The 13,990-nt window shown below is 46.5% G+C and overlaps 1 protein-coding gene across 1 annotated transcript in view; it reads right to left on the bottom strand.

The window, feature by feature from the left end:
* Lamc1 (laminin subunit gamma 1) overlaps positions 1-9,582 on the bottom strand; it is a 120,841-nt gene extending 111,259 nt beyond the window's left edge. The window contains exon 1 of the mRNA XM_005363873.3: positions 8,784-9,582. Coding sequence (XP_005363930.1) covers positions 8,784-9,195 — 412 coding nt within the window. The 5' untranslated portion in view covers positions 9,196-9,582. The remainder of the gene's footprint in view (positions 1-8,783) is intronic.
* Positions 9,583-13,990: the final 4,408 nt, after the last annotated feature.

Below are 13,990 nucleotides of genomic sequence, written 5' to 3' on the forward strand. Positions count from 1 at the left end.
AAAAAGAAGTAATTAAATAAATCCTTGACATTGCGGCCAACACGGACATCACACATATATCCTTAAAGTCTCGAAACCTGGGTCAACAACCAGAAGATTACAATTTTACATCACCTGGGGCATCAACCAAATCACAGCCTGCTTTAAATGAGGAGAACCAAGAGGTCCCCTCACCCTGCACACCCCCTGTGCTCTGCCTCCGAGGCCTGCCCTCAGAGCAGCTCCTTGGGAACCTCAACTGACAGAGGCAACTTGAATCAGCTGGCTCCTTTGTTCCCTCAACAGAAATTGATTGTCACTATTAATGCCAGCAACTTCCAGATGAAGAAAAAGAAAGGAAGAAAAATATCTCTTGGCTCTCCCAAATCCTGTGCTTGCCTACTTAAGCCAGATTAATTCCATGAACAAATCACCTATATATTATGTGCTAGCATTAGTTAAAAGCACACCTGTAATCTCAGCAGCTGGAAAGTAGGGGCAGGAAGACAGCTTCAAAGTCAAAGCCAGGATAAGCAGCACAGCTACATAGTGTGTTTGAGGCTAGCCTGGGCTAGCAAGATCCTGTTCTCTAGAAGGAAGGAGAGAAGGATGGGAGGGAGGAAGAAACATGGAGAAGACCTATTCTGAAAATTAAGTTTTCCACCAATTTTTCAAAACAAGAAGATGTGATAAAAATCCAAGAAATGAAACAATAATTCAGTGTTGCCCTCAGTCCAGCAGGGAGGCACTCCACAGCTGGAAAGCAGAATGAAAGGAGGAGCTGAGGGACTGGACTCCCTGGAGCTTCAGGAGAAAACAAAGCACATTTCCTAGTTCACCTCCCAGCTCAACCAGAGGTGTTCCTCCCACAAGAGATCTGAGTGTGCATTGTCCAAGAAAGAGATAGTGGCTTTATTCCATTTCATGAATATGTAGCTGCAGAGGGCACCAGACTGACTGGGCCCAGTTATTTTCGGCTGGCCTCTGGAAGACGGCACAGGAAGAAACGCAGATGGACTCCAATGAGCTTTCTGGGGGCCTCTCGATTTTAAGAACCAGCATCTAACTTTATCATCTTACGAGAAAAAGAGCCTACAAACCCCAGAAGGGCCTGCTGACAAATCTCTGGGCGAGCAACCAAGACAGGGCAACAGTACACGGGTGCACGGCCATCTTGAAACCCTACGCTGAAATTGACCATTTAAGACAAGATGGGCTCATCCCTTATTTTTAAGTCTCGGGAATTTGGAGCAGTAAAAACAAACAAACAGCTCCGCTCTGAACTTTGACACTTCTCCCTAAACCCAGAGAATGGCAGCATGGTCGCCAATTCAGTGCAGCTGGAGATTAGAGGCAAGCAAGGCCAGGTTATGTTCTACCCCTAAGCAGGTGCTAGCTGAGTCCACCTGCCCGCCTACTACACCCTGCTCTGCGCCTAGAGCTGTTCGCGATCACTCCAACAGCCCAGACTGCTCGCCTTCTAAATAATCTCAAACCAATCCACACATGTAAAGCAAGAGAGACAGCGCAGCACCCCTTTTCCCTTCGATGATCTGATAACCCTCCACAGGGAGCTTTTTCAACAATAGACAGGAGCATATATATGTTTAGCTAAAACTTGTTTATGACCATTTCTTAAAAAAGAAGAAAGTTAACAATACAATTTCAAAACTATACATTTATGTGTGAAAATTTATGAGTAGTTTTCTCATACACATTTATATAGACTGGAGTCTGGGGAGATGGCTCAGCAGTTAAGAACACTTGCTGCTCTTCCAGGAGCCAGGTATGGTTCCCAGAACCCAGCTCACAGCCCTTAACTGTTTGTAACTCCAGGTCCAGGCATCCAACACCATCGTCTGTCCTTCAGAGATACATACAGACTGTGAGATGCAAACGTGCAAGCAAAACACTCCTATACATAAAATAGAAATCCTGCTGACTTCAAGTCATGTCTTAATTTTTCTTATTAAAAAAAAAAAGACAGATGGAAGTAGTAGTTCTACAGTTCCTGAAGTGGAGAGGGGGCGGCAAGATTGCTCCAAGATACAGGCCAGCCTAGACTACAGATCAGCCTGGGCGACAAAGTGAAAGCCTGTCTCAAAAAGCAAGATAAAATAAAATGACGTCGTTTTTTTCAATCCTGTATCACTTCAATACCTTAGTACTTTCAAAGTTATAGAAATAAAATTCCTATGTGCCACAGTTCATTTCAGACACAACACTGACACAAGCCTTGGGAAAGTAGAGATGGCATTGATAAAAACACACAGGAGCTCAACGGTGCTGCTCTGAAGAATGTAAATTAATGTATAGTTCTCTAGGGCATGCGTAATTCAGCCCGTCACTTACTCCACCAACAGCTACTGAACATGCTACCAGACTCACTGCTGAAACACTGAAGACCCAAGAGCTCCAGTCTCCATCCAAATGGTCAAGTGGACCCTCTTTGTCCTTGCATTGATCAATTAACTAATTGTAACATAAACAGAGATCACCAAAACTGTGCAGTAGGGCCAGACAGTAAATACTTCAACTTCTATAAGCAGGAACATATAGTCTGTCCCAGTTATTCAGCTCTGCCTCTGTAGCAATAAAAACAGTCATAAACAATGTTATTAAATGAGCTTAACTTTGTTCCAATAAAGTTTGGTGTATACTATGATTTGAATCTCATGTAGTTTTCAAGTCACAAAACATTTTTATTCCTTTAATCATTTTTTGTAGCCAATTTAAAAAGCGTAAGTTACTCACAGCTCCTACAAAACTAGATGGCAGGCCTGAGACAGACTTGGGTCAGAGAGCTGTGGTTTTCTTACCCCAAATCTAAGGACACAGATTTCTTCATCTAGACCACAATTAGGCAGGAGGCCAGGGCTAGGCCCCAGGACTCACTGTCCATCAGAGGTTTTCACAGTACTCAGGGACAGCAAGCAATCAACAAGGGTTAATTGTACTTAACTAAAGGATGACTAAGTACCAGACCTCCTTCAAAGACTTTCCCATTATCTGAGAGAAGAAACACACACCTGTGATCTCAACCCCATCAGAGGCTGAGGCAGGAAGAGAGCCTAAGGCCAGACATTTCAGGACAGCCTGAGCAACATCACCAGACCCTTCCTCAAACTAAAACAAAACAAAATCACAAAACCTTTCGATGCAGCCTAGAGGCAGAAAAGACAAGAAAGAGATAGTGGTATATGATGATAGAGACTGCCCAGAGGTGTGAGAGAAGGCACAGCCTAGGCCAGGAAGTGGGGACAGACATGGGGCGACAGAGAAACCTGGAAGGACTTCTGCCTGCCTGAGTGGCTGACAGCTGGGAGAAGTGTTCCAAACCGAAGCCAGCCCTCTGTGTTCAGAAGCAATAAAAGATATACCTAGTTATTGAAAATGTCCAGAGCCTATAGCACCTGGCCCAACAGGACAAAGACTTTGGACATCTTACCAGAAAACTTGAGGAGCCACTAAGGAACTTTTCACTAAGAAATTATAGATAAGATACATGTCTTTAGATCAACTGGTATTTCTGAAATATGGAGACTCCAATCCTGACCGTTCCCCACTCCTGGTGGGCTGACATGGGGAGTTTACAATGAGGAATAGCTGATGAATATTTAGGAAACACCAGACTTTAACTGATGAATATTTAATAGACACAAGACTTTGGATTTTGACATGATCTTTCCCTGGGCTACAACTAATGTAAGTACTCTTAACCAATCCTGGGAGGGAACCTCAACTCCAGTCAACCACAAGCGTTAACAACTACTCTCAGGACACTCGTGCTAGGGACGATGCCCAGGAAGCTAGCTGCACCAGACGCACCTTCATGTTATGATGGCTTCATTAAGGGCACAACCCCATTGGAAACTGAGAGACATCTGTAGAAGGAGCAAAATTGGAGACTGAAACAAATTTGTCAAGATGTGACACTAGTCTGGTGAAATTCAATGAGGGGCCACACTGGTTCTCTTTGAGCTGGACAAGATGGCAACAGGTAAATTTAAATATGGCTCCATCCAGTCATCCCATATTAATTGTATCCAGGCCACTGGATCCAAAGAAAGAGCTAACCTAAAACTGAACTTTAAATTTCCAAGTAGCAAACAAAGATTTGAGACTAAGAGATGTCCCTTTGCGGACCATAGGCGTAAGAATTTGGAAATGTAAGTTAAAAAGGAACAACGACCTAAGGAAAATCAAGGAAGAAAACCAAAGGAGTCTGGTGTCTCCAAGTCATTCTGCATGTGAGCTTTTATTCAAAAGGAATAATCCAGATATTTTAAAGATATTTGCTAGAGAAACTATTAATTTGTTCACTAAGACGTCCACGACTTGGTTGCAGCAGGATTTCCAGGATTGCACCTACCTGTGGGTGCCTTCATGGAGCTACAAGACATTACCCACTGGCAAGCTGGAGGCTTTACAAATGGTAAGTTATTATAAGGACCCTCCTGCTATCAAATGGTAAAAGCACTACAAGTTTAAACTCCACTGAGAAGAGTATCAGCTCTTAGGGCAGGGCCCTCAATCTTCCACACCTTTCTATCAAGCACTATGGTATGCATTTCTTAGGTATTTTAAAAATGTTTGTGGGAATATCTGGCAGTAATCTGAGAATGTATGCACACAGAGAGGGGGTACATGGCAAAAAGCATACCCAACTTCCTAAAAGGATTTAGAACTGAAATAACCCAGCGTTACTCCTCCCACACCAACATGGCCAAGGATAAACTGACGGAGAGGGATGCCTCAGAGGTCTAACTTTTCCTCTCATGTGTACATTTTCTTCTGGGTGCCTTAGAAAAATGGGAGAAGGAATTTGCAGAGAAAGCAATGAGGTGTAGAACAGGGAAATAGCCAACAGCAACTTTTATAAAACCGCTCAACTACTGGCCATTAAAGAACAGCTCCTTGGCGTCTCAAGTTGGAACCTGCAAATGTAAATCAGGCCTTTGTGAGACAAACTAAAATAGTGTCCCCTCAGGGTGCACAAATACCACAGTGAAGTCACCAGTTTGAGCTACTCCCTGACACAGGCAGAGCCCATATTACAAAGGTTTTCCCGGGAGAAACGGAAAATTTGCTGTTTGTTTCATGTTACGGGAGGGCCAAGTCACCTATGGGTTGATTCTGATTTATACACAAGAGGTTTCATACAGATTAAAGAGCTTCCTAGAAAAGCTCATGAAGTGCCTGGGAATTGGGTGCAATGCTAACTTTGGAAGCTCCATAAACTTTGACAGGGTTGCTCTTGTTAACAGTTTCTCAACCTAATTGTTTTAGGAATGAGAAAAGGTTACCTTTTTGCAAGATCAAAACCCTGTCTGCCAAGTTTCCATTCACAATAATTATCGAATTAACTAAAGGGGCCCTTTAAGAAAAACCCAATCCTCAGCTCAACTACAGCACTGCTTTCAACAGGTCCCTGGGTATTGCTACAAACTCACTCACAACTTTATCATCAGATGTAAAAGTTACACTTTTAAACAGCAGCTAAGAAATCTATACAGAGTACTCAGCAAAGATCTGTAAGCGGAAAGCAAAACAGAACTTTTTGGGATCGGGTGCCTGACTGAGACTTCCCTCCACAACACGCAGAAAATACAAAGCGACTTCAACTCTTCGTGGCCAAAGACGCACTGTGCCCTGAACCTTATGTCACTGTAATGGAAGTTAAATAATGGCAGCTGTCAGAATTCATACTGGTTTTCCTCCATTTTTACATAAACTGATACATGATCTAATTTGTAACTGTCAAATGTTAAAATATGATTCGGCCTCCCCCTAAAAGGTACCAATTAAAACGATCATACAGTTACATAAAAACCTGCCATCGGTGGTCTCCCAGCTGGGGAGCTTAGCAACTAAGGACACAATGGCTTGATGCTATATGTCTTACTTGAATTATATCTCATCATGCTTCATTTTCATACGAAAAAGGTGACTCATGATCTTCGCCAAAACGTGCATACTGCACGCCTCTTACGTGTGCTCTGACTTCATAAATTGTAAGGCAGTGTCTCACTATGTAGCTGGGGCTGGTTTGGAACTTGCGATGTATGCCAGGCTGGCCTTGAACGTCAGCCTCCCCGAATGCTCCAACACACCTAGCCCTAGACATGATTTAAGTTTTGCGGTGAGTAAAGTACAACATCAAAAGGAAGCCAGCAAAGCGGCGGCTGGGCCTCCTCTTTCACACCGCTCCCTTGGGTTTCACAGGCTCTGGAGGGGCAAGGCACAATATGCATCACTTGTTTAAGGGTATGTGAAATTTGAACTGGAGGGGAGATTTAATGGATGCACAGAACAGTCATGGTACTTGACTCCATGGGAAATAATTAGTTAGCTACAGCCCACAGAGTAACTGGAGTCAAGGAATGAATATGTTGACTATCAAAACACTCTGATGGCCAGGCCTGGCCAACTTTCCTGAAATTGTTGAGCACAGCATCCATGCATGCATATATACCCGTCATTAAAAAAAAAAAAAGATGGACAGAAACCAGAAAGATCAACCCCATGCCACATAAAGCTCTCCCTTCCCCACCTCCTTCTCCACACACATTTCCTCCAGGACCTCATGCCCAACCCAAGAACAAGTACAGTGAGTTCAGTCAAGACTTCATTCACTATCCAACTAAAATGTGTAAAGCACGTGTTTACAATAACTAGATTGCTATGAAAATATTGTAAATATTTTTCTTAAGAGTAAACCCACTGGGCATGGTTGTTCACACCTTTAATCCCAACAGTCAGGAGGCAGAGGCAGGCAGATCTCTATGAGTTTGAGGCCAGCCTGATCTACAAGGCAAATTTCAGGAAAGCTAGACTAAGACCCTGTCTTATGAATGCCATTTAGCAACCAACGGAAGACTTTTTCAGCAAAATCAAGTCCAAGCATATAGAAAATGTTCGAATGAGGTGAAAGCGCCCTTTGGCCTTGTTAATAACGTGGCCCAAAATAAGCATCTCTGGCTCCCAACAGCAGCCACCTAACCCTAGCACACTGTCTCAGCAGCAGAGAACTGATCAGGGAGTAGTCTATCCCTCTGCAATCACCTGAGACAGACCTCCGCTCCTTGGCCTAGGGCAGGAGGAAAGCCAAGGCTGACGCCATTGTTCAGAACTTTTCAACTGCATCTCAGGCACTTGGGGGACATCAAGGTCTTTTCTTTGGGGTTTTTTTTTTTTATTCTGAAAATGGATTAAGCAAGACTTCAAGGGAATTCAGAATTGAATACAAAAAAATTAAGTAAAAGGTTAAAAATAACTGAACATAAATAGCAAAACTCATTTTGGGCAACTGAACAACTTTCAAGTGCCTTAAAAGAGTCTCGCGAGACCGTGGGCACCCCGGAGGGTCTCCCACTGTCTGGAGAAAGGCACCTGCCCCAAGACTCTACTTCTACACTTTTGTACTGTTCCAAGACTTTAAAATAACCCACTCATTCGTTCAGTCAGTTACTGAAAAGCAAAGGCCTCACAGTTTCATTTTATGAACTTGTTTTCAAAATGTTCCATCTGCCGGGTGAGTCATCCACAAATAAAAAGGTGTTTACTACAAAGGCACTAAATAGTGCTTTTCTAAAACTTATCCCACACATGGTAATTGACACATTTCAAGGCACTTTCTGTCAAGTCACAGTCCTTCTCTGAAACCCTGAATGCTTGGTGTGCTGGAAAGCAATGGAAAGAAAACCATGATCAAAGAATCCTTTGCCAACAAAATGTCCCTTTCAAACATCCCAGATATTATTAGCTCTATAGAACTGCCCTGCGTGCTTTGGACAGGCTTGGGGCAATCTGCTCTCTTTGGAAGTGCTCTAGTCCCAACCACTGGTAAAATCATGTGCTCCAAATGCACTGGGAATGGAAGCTCTACACATCCATAATCCCTTTCCCACACTTACATTATTACACTGTTGAATACGACAACGGAATTTTCTATTCGCTTGTATGTCTCAAAAACGAAGAAAAACTTTTCTAGATCAAGCAGGAACTTTGATCCATCCCAATCATCGGCCTTTCCCATCCATGCTTCTGCCGTGAAGTTTCCCACTATACATACACTCCTTTCCTGAATTCTAAAATGATGCATGTTTCCACACTTGCTTGGATCAAAGCAAACCGGGAAGACGGCGAGGAGAGCTTTTTACACCGGAACAAAACTGCCCGGCAATTACAGTGAGTGTCTTCATTACCTTTTTGTTTTCTCTCCACCAGGATTAGCAGTGAAATAGCTCTTAATTAAGGCTGAACAGCTCTAAAGAACAGTAACTTAAAAGTGAACTTCTACTTTAATTACACATAGGCAATACAGGCAGTAAAGACATTTGCGTCCCTCAAATTCCCTTATCAGAGCTAAGAGCAATCACTCTCAGCCCCGGAGAGAGACAGCTAAACATTTTAAAGACAAGTGTTTAAAGTAGACCTTCAAGACTCTAACGCAAGCATGAGACATGATGGTCCTGCCAGGGGCTTCATTAGCGCTTCAAGGGGAAAAGGGGAGTGGGGGTGTTGGTCCAAAATCCTGACTGTTGAAATATAAAATAATCGGTTGGGTTAAAAAGAGTAAGAAAACAGAGATGCTAGAGTGAGACATGGTGGCCTTCACCGGATGTTCAAAGCAAGATGAATTTGAGAAGTTGGAGAAAGGAATTTCTGTGTGGCCCACGCTGGAGAGCAGACCGTCAGCACGCGGCTGGACAGGCCCCTCGGGCCAGACCAGCGGCTCCAGGGAGGCAGCCCCGGAGCTGGGCCGTGAAGAAGTAGTGGGGAACAGGGCTGTCACTGCTTACCCAGGTGCAGCGTGAGGTTGATGGAGTTGGGGTACTGCACCCCGGCCAGCATGGTCTGGCTTTGCCACCAGGTGGTGTCGGCCTGGTTGTTGTAGTCGGTCAGGAAGGCTGCCCCGTGCTGCAGGTGGAGTTGGCCGGCGTCGCACAGGTGACAGGACTTGGTGACTCCGGTCACCCCAGTCTGCACGCAGTACTCCTCGGGCGGAGTCCCACACGTGTTGGTAGCCACCACGGTCACGTTGAAGGCGGCATTAACAAACTCCGGCATGCAGCGCTGCGGCCGGCCGCCCTCATCCGCGCACTCGTCCATGGCCGCCCGGACACAGCCCGCCGCAGCCGCCAGCACAGCGAGCAGCGGCCACAGCCGCCCCCGGGGCCGCAGGGCCACTTCGGCCCGCCCACCGCCCGTCATCCCACCACACTCGGGCCCTCGGCGAAGGCTGGGGTGCCCCGAGGCTGCTCCTCCGCTGCGGGCCGAGGCCGGGCTGTGGACCGGGCTGGCGGCCGAGAACCGGGCGCAGAGCCGATGGGTGGGCGTCCTGGGCGAAGACCGCGCAGCCTCCGCTGCCTCCCGGTGTGCAGCTCGCACTGTGCGCCGACCCCCGACTTCCGAGCGCGCACCCGAGAGCGCGCCCCAGGAGGAAGGAGCAGGGGGTGGGGTCTGCTGGGTGGGGTGGGATCTGGCGGAGGAGAAAACCCAAGACCGGCCTCCTCGGCAGCTCTCGCGGGTCGGGAGCGGCTCCCCGCCCTATGCGTCCTCCCCAGCGACTCCCGGTGGCGGTAGGGGAAACCACTGGCGCTCCGGCCCTGGAGGGCGGTGGGCCCGAGAAGGGAGGTGGGCGGGGCGGGAGCAAGAGGGCGGGGCGCGAGAGGTGGGCGGGGCGAGGGAGCAGGAGGGCGGGGCGTGAGATGGAAGAGGAGAGGGGGCAAGAAGGAGGGCTTCTGGATGGGCGTGACTAGAGGTGGGCTGGGCGAGGGTATAAGAGGGAGGGAGGGAGGCCCAAGGTGGGCGGGGAGGGAGCGTGAGTGAAGGGAGGAGGGCGGGACGTGGGGTGTAGGGCACGGGGCGTTGCATGCTGGGAGGGCAGGGGCCTCGGTGGAGATCCCGCACCCTTCTGGAATCCTTCCCCAGGTTCTTCGTCCTAAGAGGATCTTTTGTCCTGGAGGATATCGGGGACTAAGAGGAAATTCTTAAAGGGCGACGCGGGTGGGTGAGGTGGCTCGGAATCTGTCTTTTGACTTCATGATGATTTGGACCGTGGTCCAACCAGGTGTCAGTCCTTAGGGTATAGCCCAGCCACTGCCCGGCGCTGGGGCCTGAAGAACCCCTCAACGGTGCGGCGGCCTGCGTGACCTCGGTCTGGCCACAGTCCCTGGGATGTCTCCTGAGGCGCTGGACAAGCGCTTAACCCCGCGGAGAAGAGACACCCCTGAGTATCCAAGGGGCTGGGTCCAATCTCAGCTTCCGAGTCAATTTCGTGATTTCCTTGCTCTAAATTAAAGTGTAACTGTCATTTACCCTGGCGAGGAAGGAAGTGAAAAGGCTGGGAATGGAATGACATTCTCCCCCTGGATGTGCAGACTCGCTTTGAAATTCTTCCACTGTGTTTGTGTTTCCCAGTTTGCCTTTAAAAGACTCGACATTATCTGGATTCTGACATCTTCCTTTTCGGACCTGCTGAGTCACGGAATAGTGTCAGTGCCAGAATGACTCAGTTGGCAGAGCCCGAGCCAAAAGATCATGAGTTTTAGTCCACATCAGAACTACCTACACGTCTGATAGAAAAAGCAGACAGGGGAAGGGAGGTTGCAGTAAAAATGACCAAGCTGAGAGCTGGGTGTGGCAGCACACTGCTGGAATTTCAACCCAAGATGCAAACAGACCCATAAAGCGAGCGCTCCAGACAACGTTTTAAAAAACTTTCTAACTTAATAATACAGTGATAACAATAAATACGATTTTGGCTTCAGGAGTCTTTTTAAGATAGGGATATTGCTATCTGCAATATGACTCAGCGGGTAAGGCACATGTCACCAAGCCTGACAACCTGAGTTCAATCCCCAGGGACCACACATACCTACATCCACAACCACAACATGGCACTCGTGTGCCCACATATTTAAACACGCACAGCTATATAAACAAATGTATTTTTTTTAAAGATAGGAGTAGTGGGCATATGAAACAATGAAATAAGTAAATGATAGGTACCGATAGTTAGGGTCGGTGTTAGGGCCATGAGTCCTAATGAAGAGGGCCTTAAGGATGATGAACTACTGTGATCCTAGGGGTTACTGTTCAGGGAACTTGGAATACTGAGCCTGCTGGGAATGCATCTGCCTACCTTTTCTGATGAGATGGTAGAGATTATGTGTGCTAGAGGTCTCTAACTCTTTGCCCCTTGGAACTCTTTGCAGAAAGAAAATTGGGAGCTATAATAACATTTTAGAAGGTTGAAGTCTATCCCTGGAGGAAATGAGGTCTCCACTTATTAAACACACCAAATAAATTGGCGTGTGTCTTTTTCATTGTTCTCTTTTGGCTTCTAATGTCCAAAATTAAGTTCAAGCAACTTCATCACAAGCACAGTATCTGTTACTTGTAAAGCACATGAAGGAACCTTGAATTGACAAATGTTGTTGTTCACTGGACTATGTTAAAGTAACAAAGTATTGGGTTTTGTTTTGTTTAGTTTTTTTAAGAAATAAATTGTATCCAACCAATGTGCTTGATGATAAAACTTGGTTTCATTGAGTGGATTAGGGGGACGGGGTGGGGGCAGAGACAGGGGATGAGACCGTTAATAGTCCAGATGGCCTGGCTCCCACGTCAATCCTCCTGCCTCAGCCTTCCCAATGCTGAGATTGTAGACATGAGCCACCGTGCCAGTCATCAATTTGTGAGTATTGATTCAAATAAACCAAAGACTTTGAACTACAATTTTAAAGACAGTTTGAGAAATCTGGACACTGGATGTTGGATGGTAACAAAGTATTTGAAGTACCTGAAGGCATCACAGTTATCAATAGACTTGCTATCCAGCAAAAATAAATAAATAAATAAACAAACAAATAAACTTGATGGCACCTCACTGGGAAGATTTCCTTACATCCACTATAGACTAAGGCAAGAGAATCTTTGGTTCCAGGCCAGTGAGATTTCAAGATTGTACCTTTGTTAGGTTTTTAGCCCCTTACAGTTACCTATGTGTTTGCTTTTCCAGTTTCCAGTCCTTCAGACCTCGTCACCGAGCCCATTGTCTCCACACGTGAGGACATTGTCTTCTCTGCCTTGTTCTTTGTGTCTAGAGATGCTGCCCGTCAACAACAACTAGTAATAATAAGATGGTGCTAGCCTGTACTTATTATGTTCAGTACATCATTTTTTTTTCAGATTTTCTCTGAAGCACCAGATGTGATTGCCTCTGTAGCGCTGAAGAAACTAAGCCATAAGGTTAAGTAACCTCTGACCCCAAAGTAAGAAATAAAACAGGACAAAGGCTGCCTCTCTGGCTCTCTGTGCACAGAGGCTTCCTTCTTCAGCCGTGTAAAGATCATAAGAGGAACGAGGGGGAATGAAGTGCTGTTTTCCACAGCCAAGGTTTCTCAGGTTATCAAATAGGAGTTTAAACTGAGGAGGAACTAAAGTGGTACTAAAAAAAGAATTAGAATTTCTCTCTTCAAAGCTACAGTAATCACACATGGTATTTTGGGTTAGTTTGGAGATCCTGTCTGTGTCTTTGGTACAAATTCTAGCATAACAAGATAAGAGGCCTTATGGAGCTCAGGTAAAGAAGAACAAGAGTCCTCAGTCCCATTCAGTCCTATGTTATCAAATTCAGGCTATCTTAAATTGTGACTCTGGTTTTACGAGGGAGAATAAAAGAGATATCAACATAAGAACCAAAACAACTTTTTTAATAACATAGTTCTTTATTGATTCTTTGGGAATTTAGAATCCCAATCCTGCTTACCTCCCAGTCCCTCCATATTCTCCCCTCACCCTTCAGGGTCCCCACTAAGGGAAACCCCTAAAAGAATCAATTTTTTAAAAAAAGAACACTTTGTTCCTCTGTCTTTGCAACACCTCTTCATTCATCCTATTGGAATCAGGAACTGAAGTGTGTCACCAAGTGTACCCTTTTGTCCAACCAGCCCCACCCACAAAGAGTTCATCACCATGAGTCATTGGTCTGGTTCAAGGCCTCTGGCTACCATCCTCACTGGACCCTCACCGAAACTCCTCTTGGACATCCTGCAGTTGCCCTGAGTCATGGATATCTTATCAATCCACAGAATCACTGCTTTACAAACTCCAGCAGGTCATAGATGGGGTGACCAACCCAAGGCCCAGGATGTGGGTCTGGGTAGTAGCTGAGGGACCACACCACCTCAGTCAAAGAGCAGAGCCAGCTCTCCTAGGCCCATGCCATTGGGACCAGCTCTCCCATGGGGGACATCCATGGTAAGGGGTGGGGCCAGCTCTCCTGCTATAGAGACCAGCAAGGGGCAGGGCCACCTATTCTAGGGTCAGTGAGGGGCGGGTCCAACTCAGCACAACCCTTGGATTTCCATGTGCATGGTTGCTATGACCCCCTGAAGCAACACGGGCCATAGACATCAACTCAGACGCCAGTGGCAACAGAACCACAGATCCAGACATGACTCTTGACAGCAGATTGGGCCTGAACTTTATGGCCCGTGTGGCAGCACAGGCCACCCAGATCAGCATGTCCCCAGGGGGCAGCAAGGCTCGTTGGTCTCAGATAGCTGTCCAGACATGGATCTTGGCATCCCTACAGCCCTCAGTGCTGACAGGAGCCATGGACTTCAACTCAGACCTTTGGTGCTGCTGGTCACAGACCCAGACACAGCCCTGTGCAGCAGCCCAGGCCCAGACAAGATGGCCCCATGTAGCAGTACAGGCTACCAATGTCAGCAACCCTCTCCCCACCACACACACACACACACACACATACACACACACACACACACAGGTTGCAGCCTAGACCCCGAGCATCTGCATGACCTTTGGTGTTACCATGGCTACAGAAATCTACACAGACACTGGCTGTTGTAGGACCACAGACCCATACATGGTCCTCCGCAGCAGCCTGGACCTCATGTCACCATGGCCCCAGGTGGCAGCACAGGTTACTCATACTGGCATGACTCCCACAGCCACATGTCACTAAGACACCAACAAG

The sequence above is a fragment of the Microtus ochrogaster genome (genome assembly GCF_000317375.1).
Source record: "Microtus ochrogaster isolate Prairie Vole_2 chromosome 6 unlocalized genomic scaffold, MicOch1.0 chr6_random_2, whole genome shotgun sequence".
NCBI lineage: Eukaryota > Metazoa > Chordata > Mammalia > Rodentia > Cricetidae > Microtus > Microtus ochrogaster.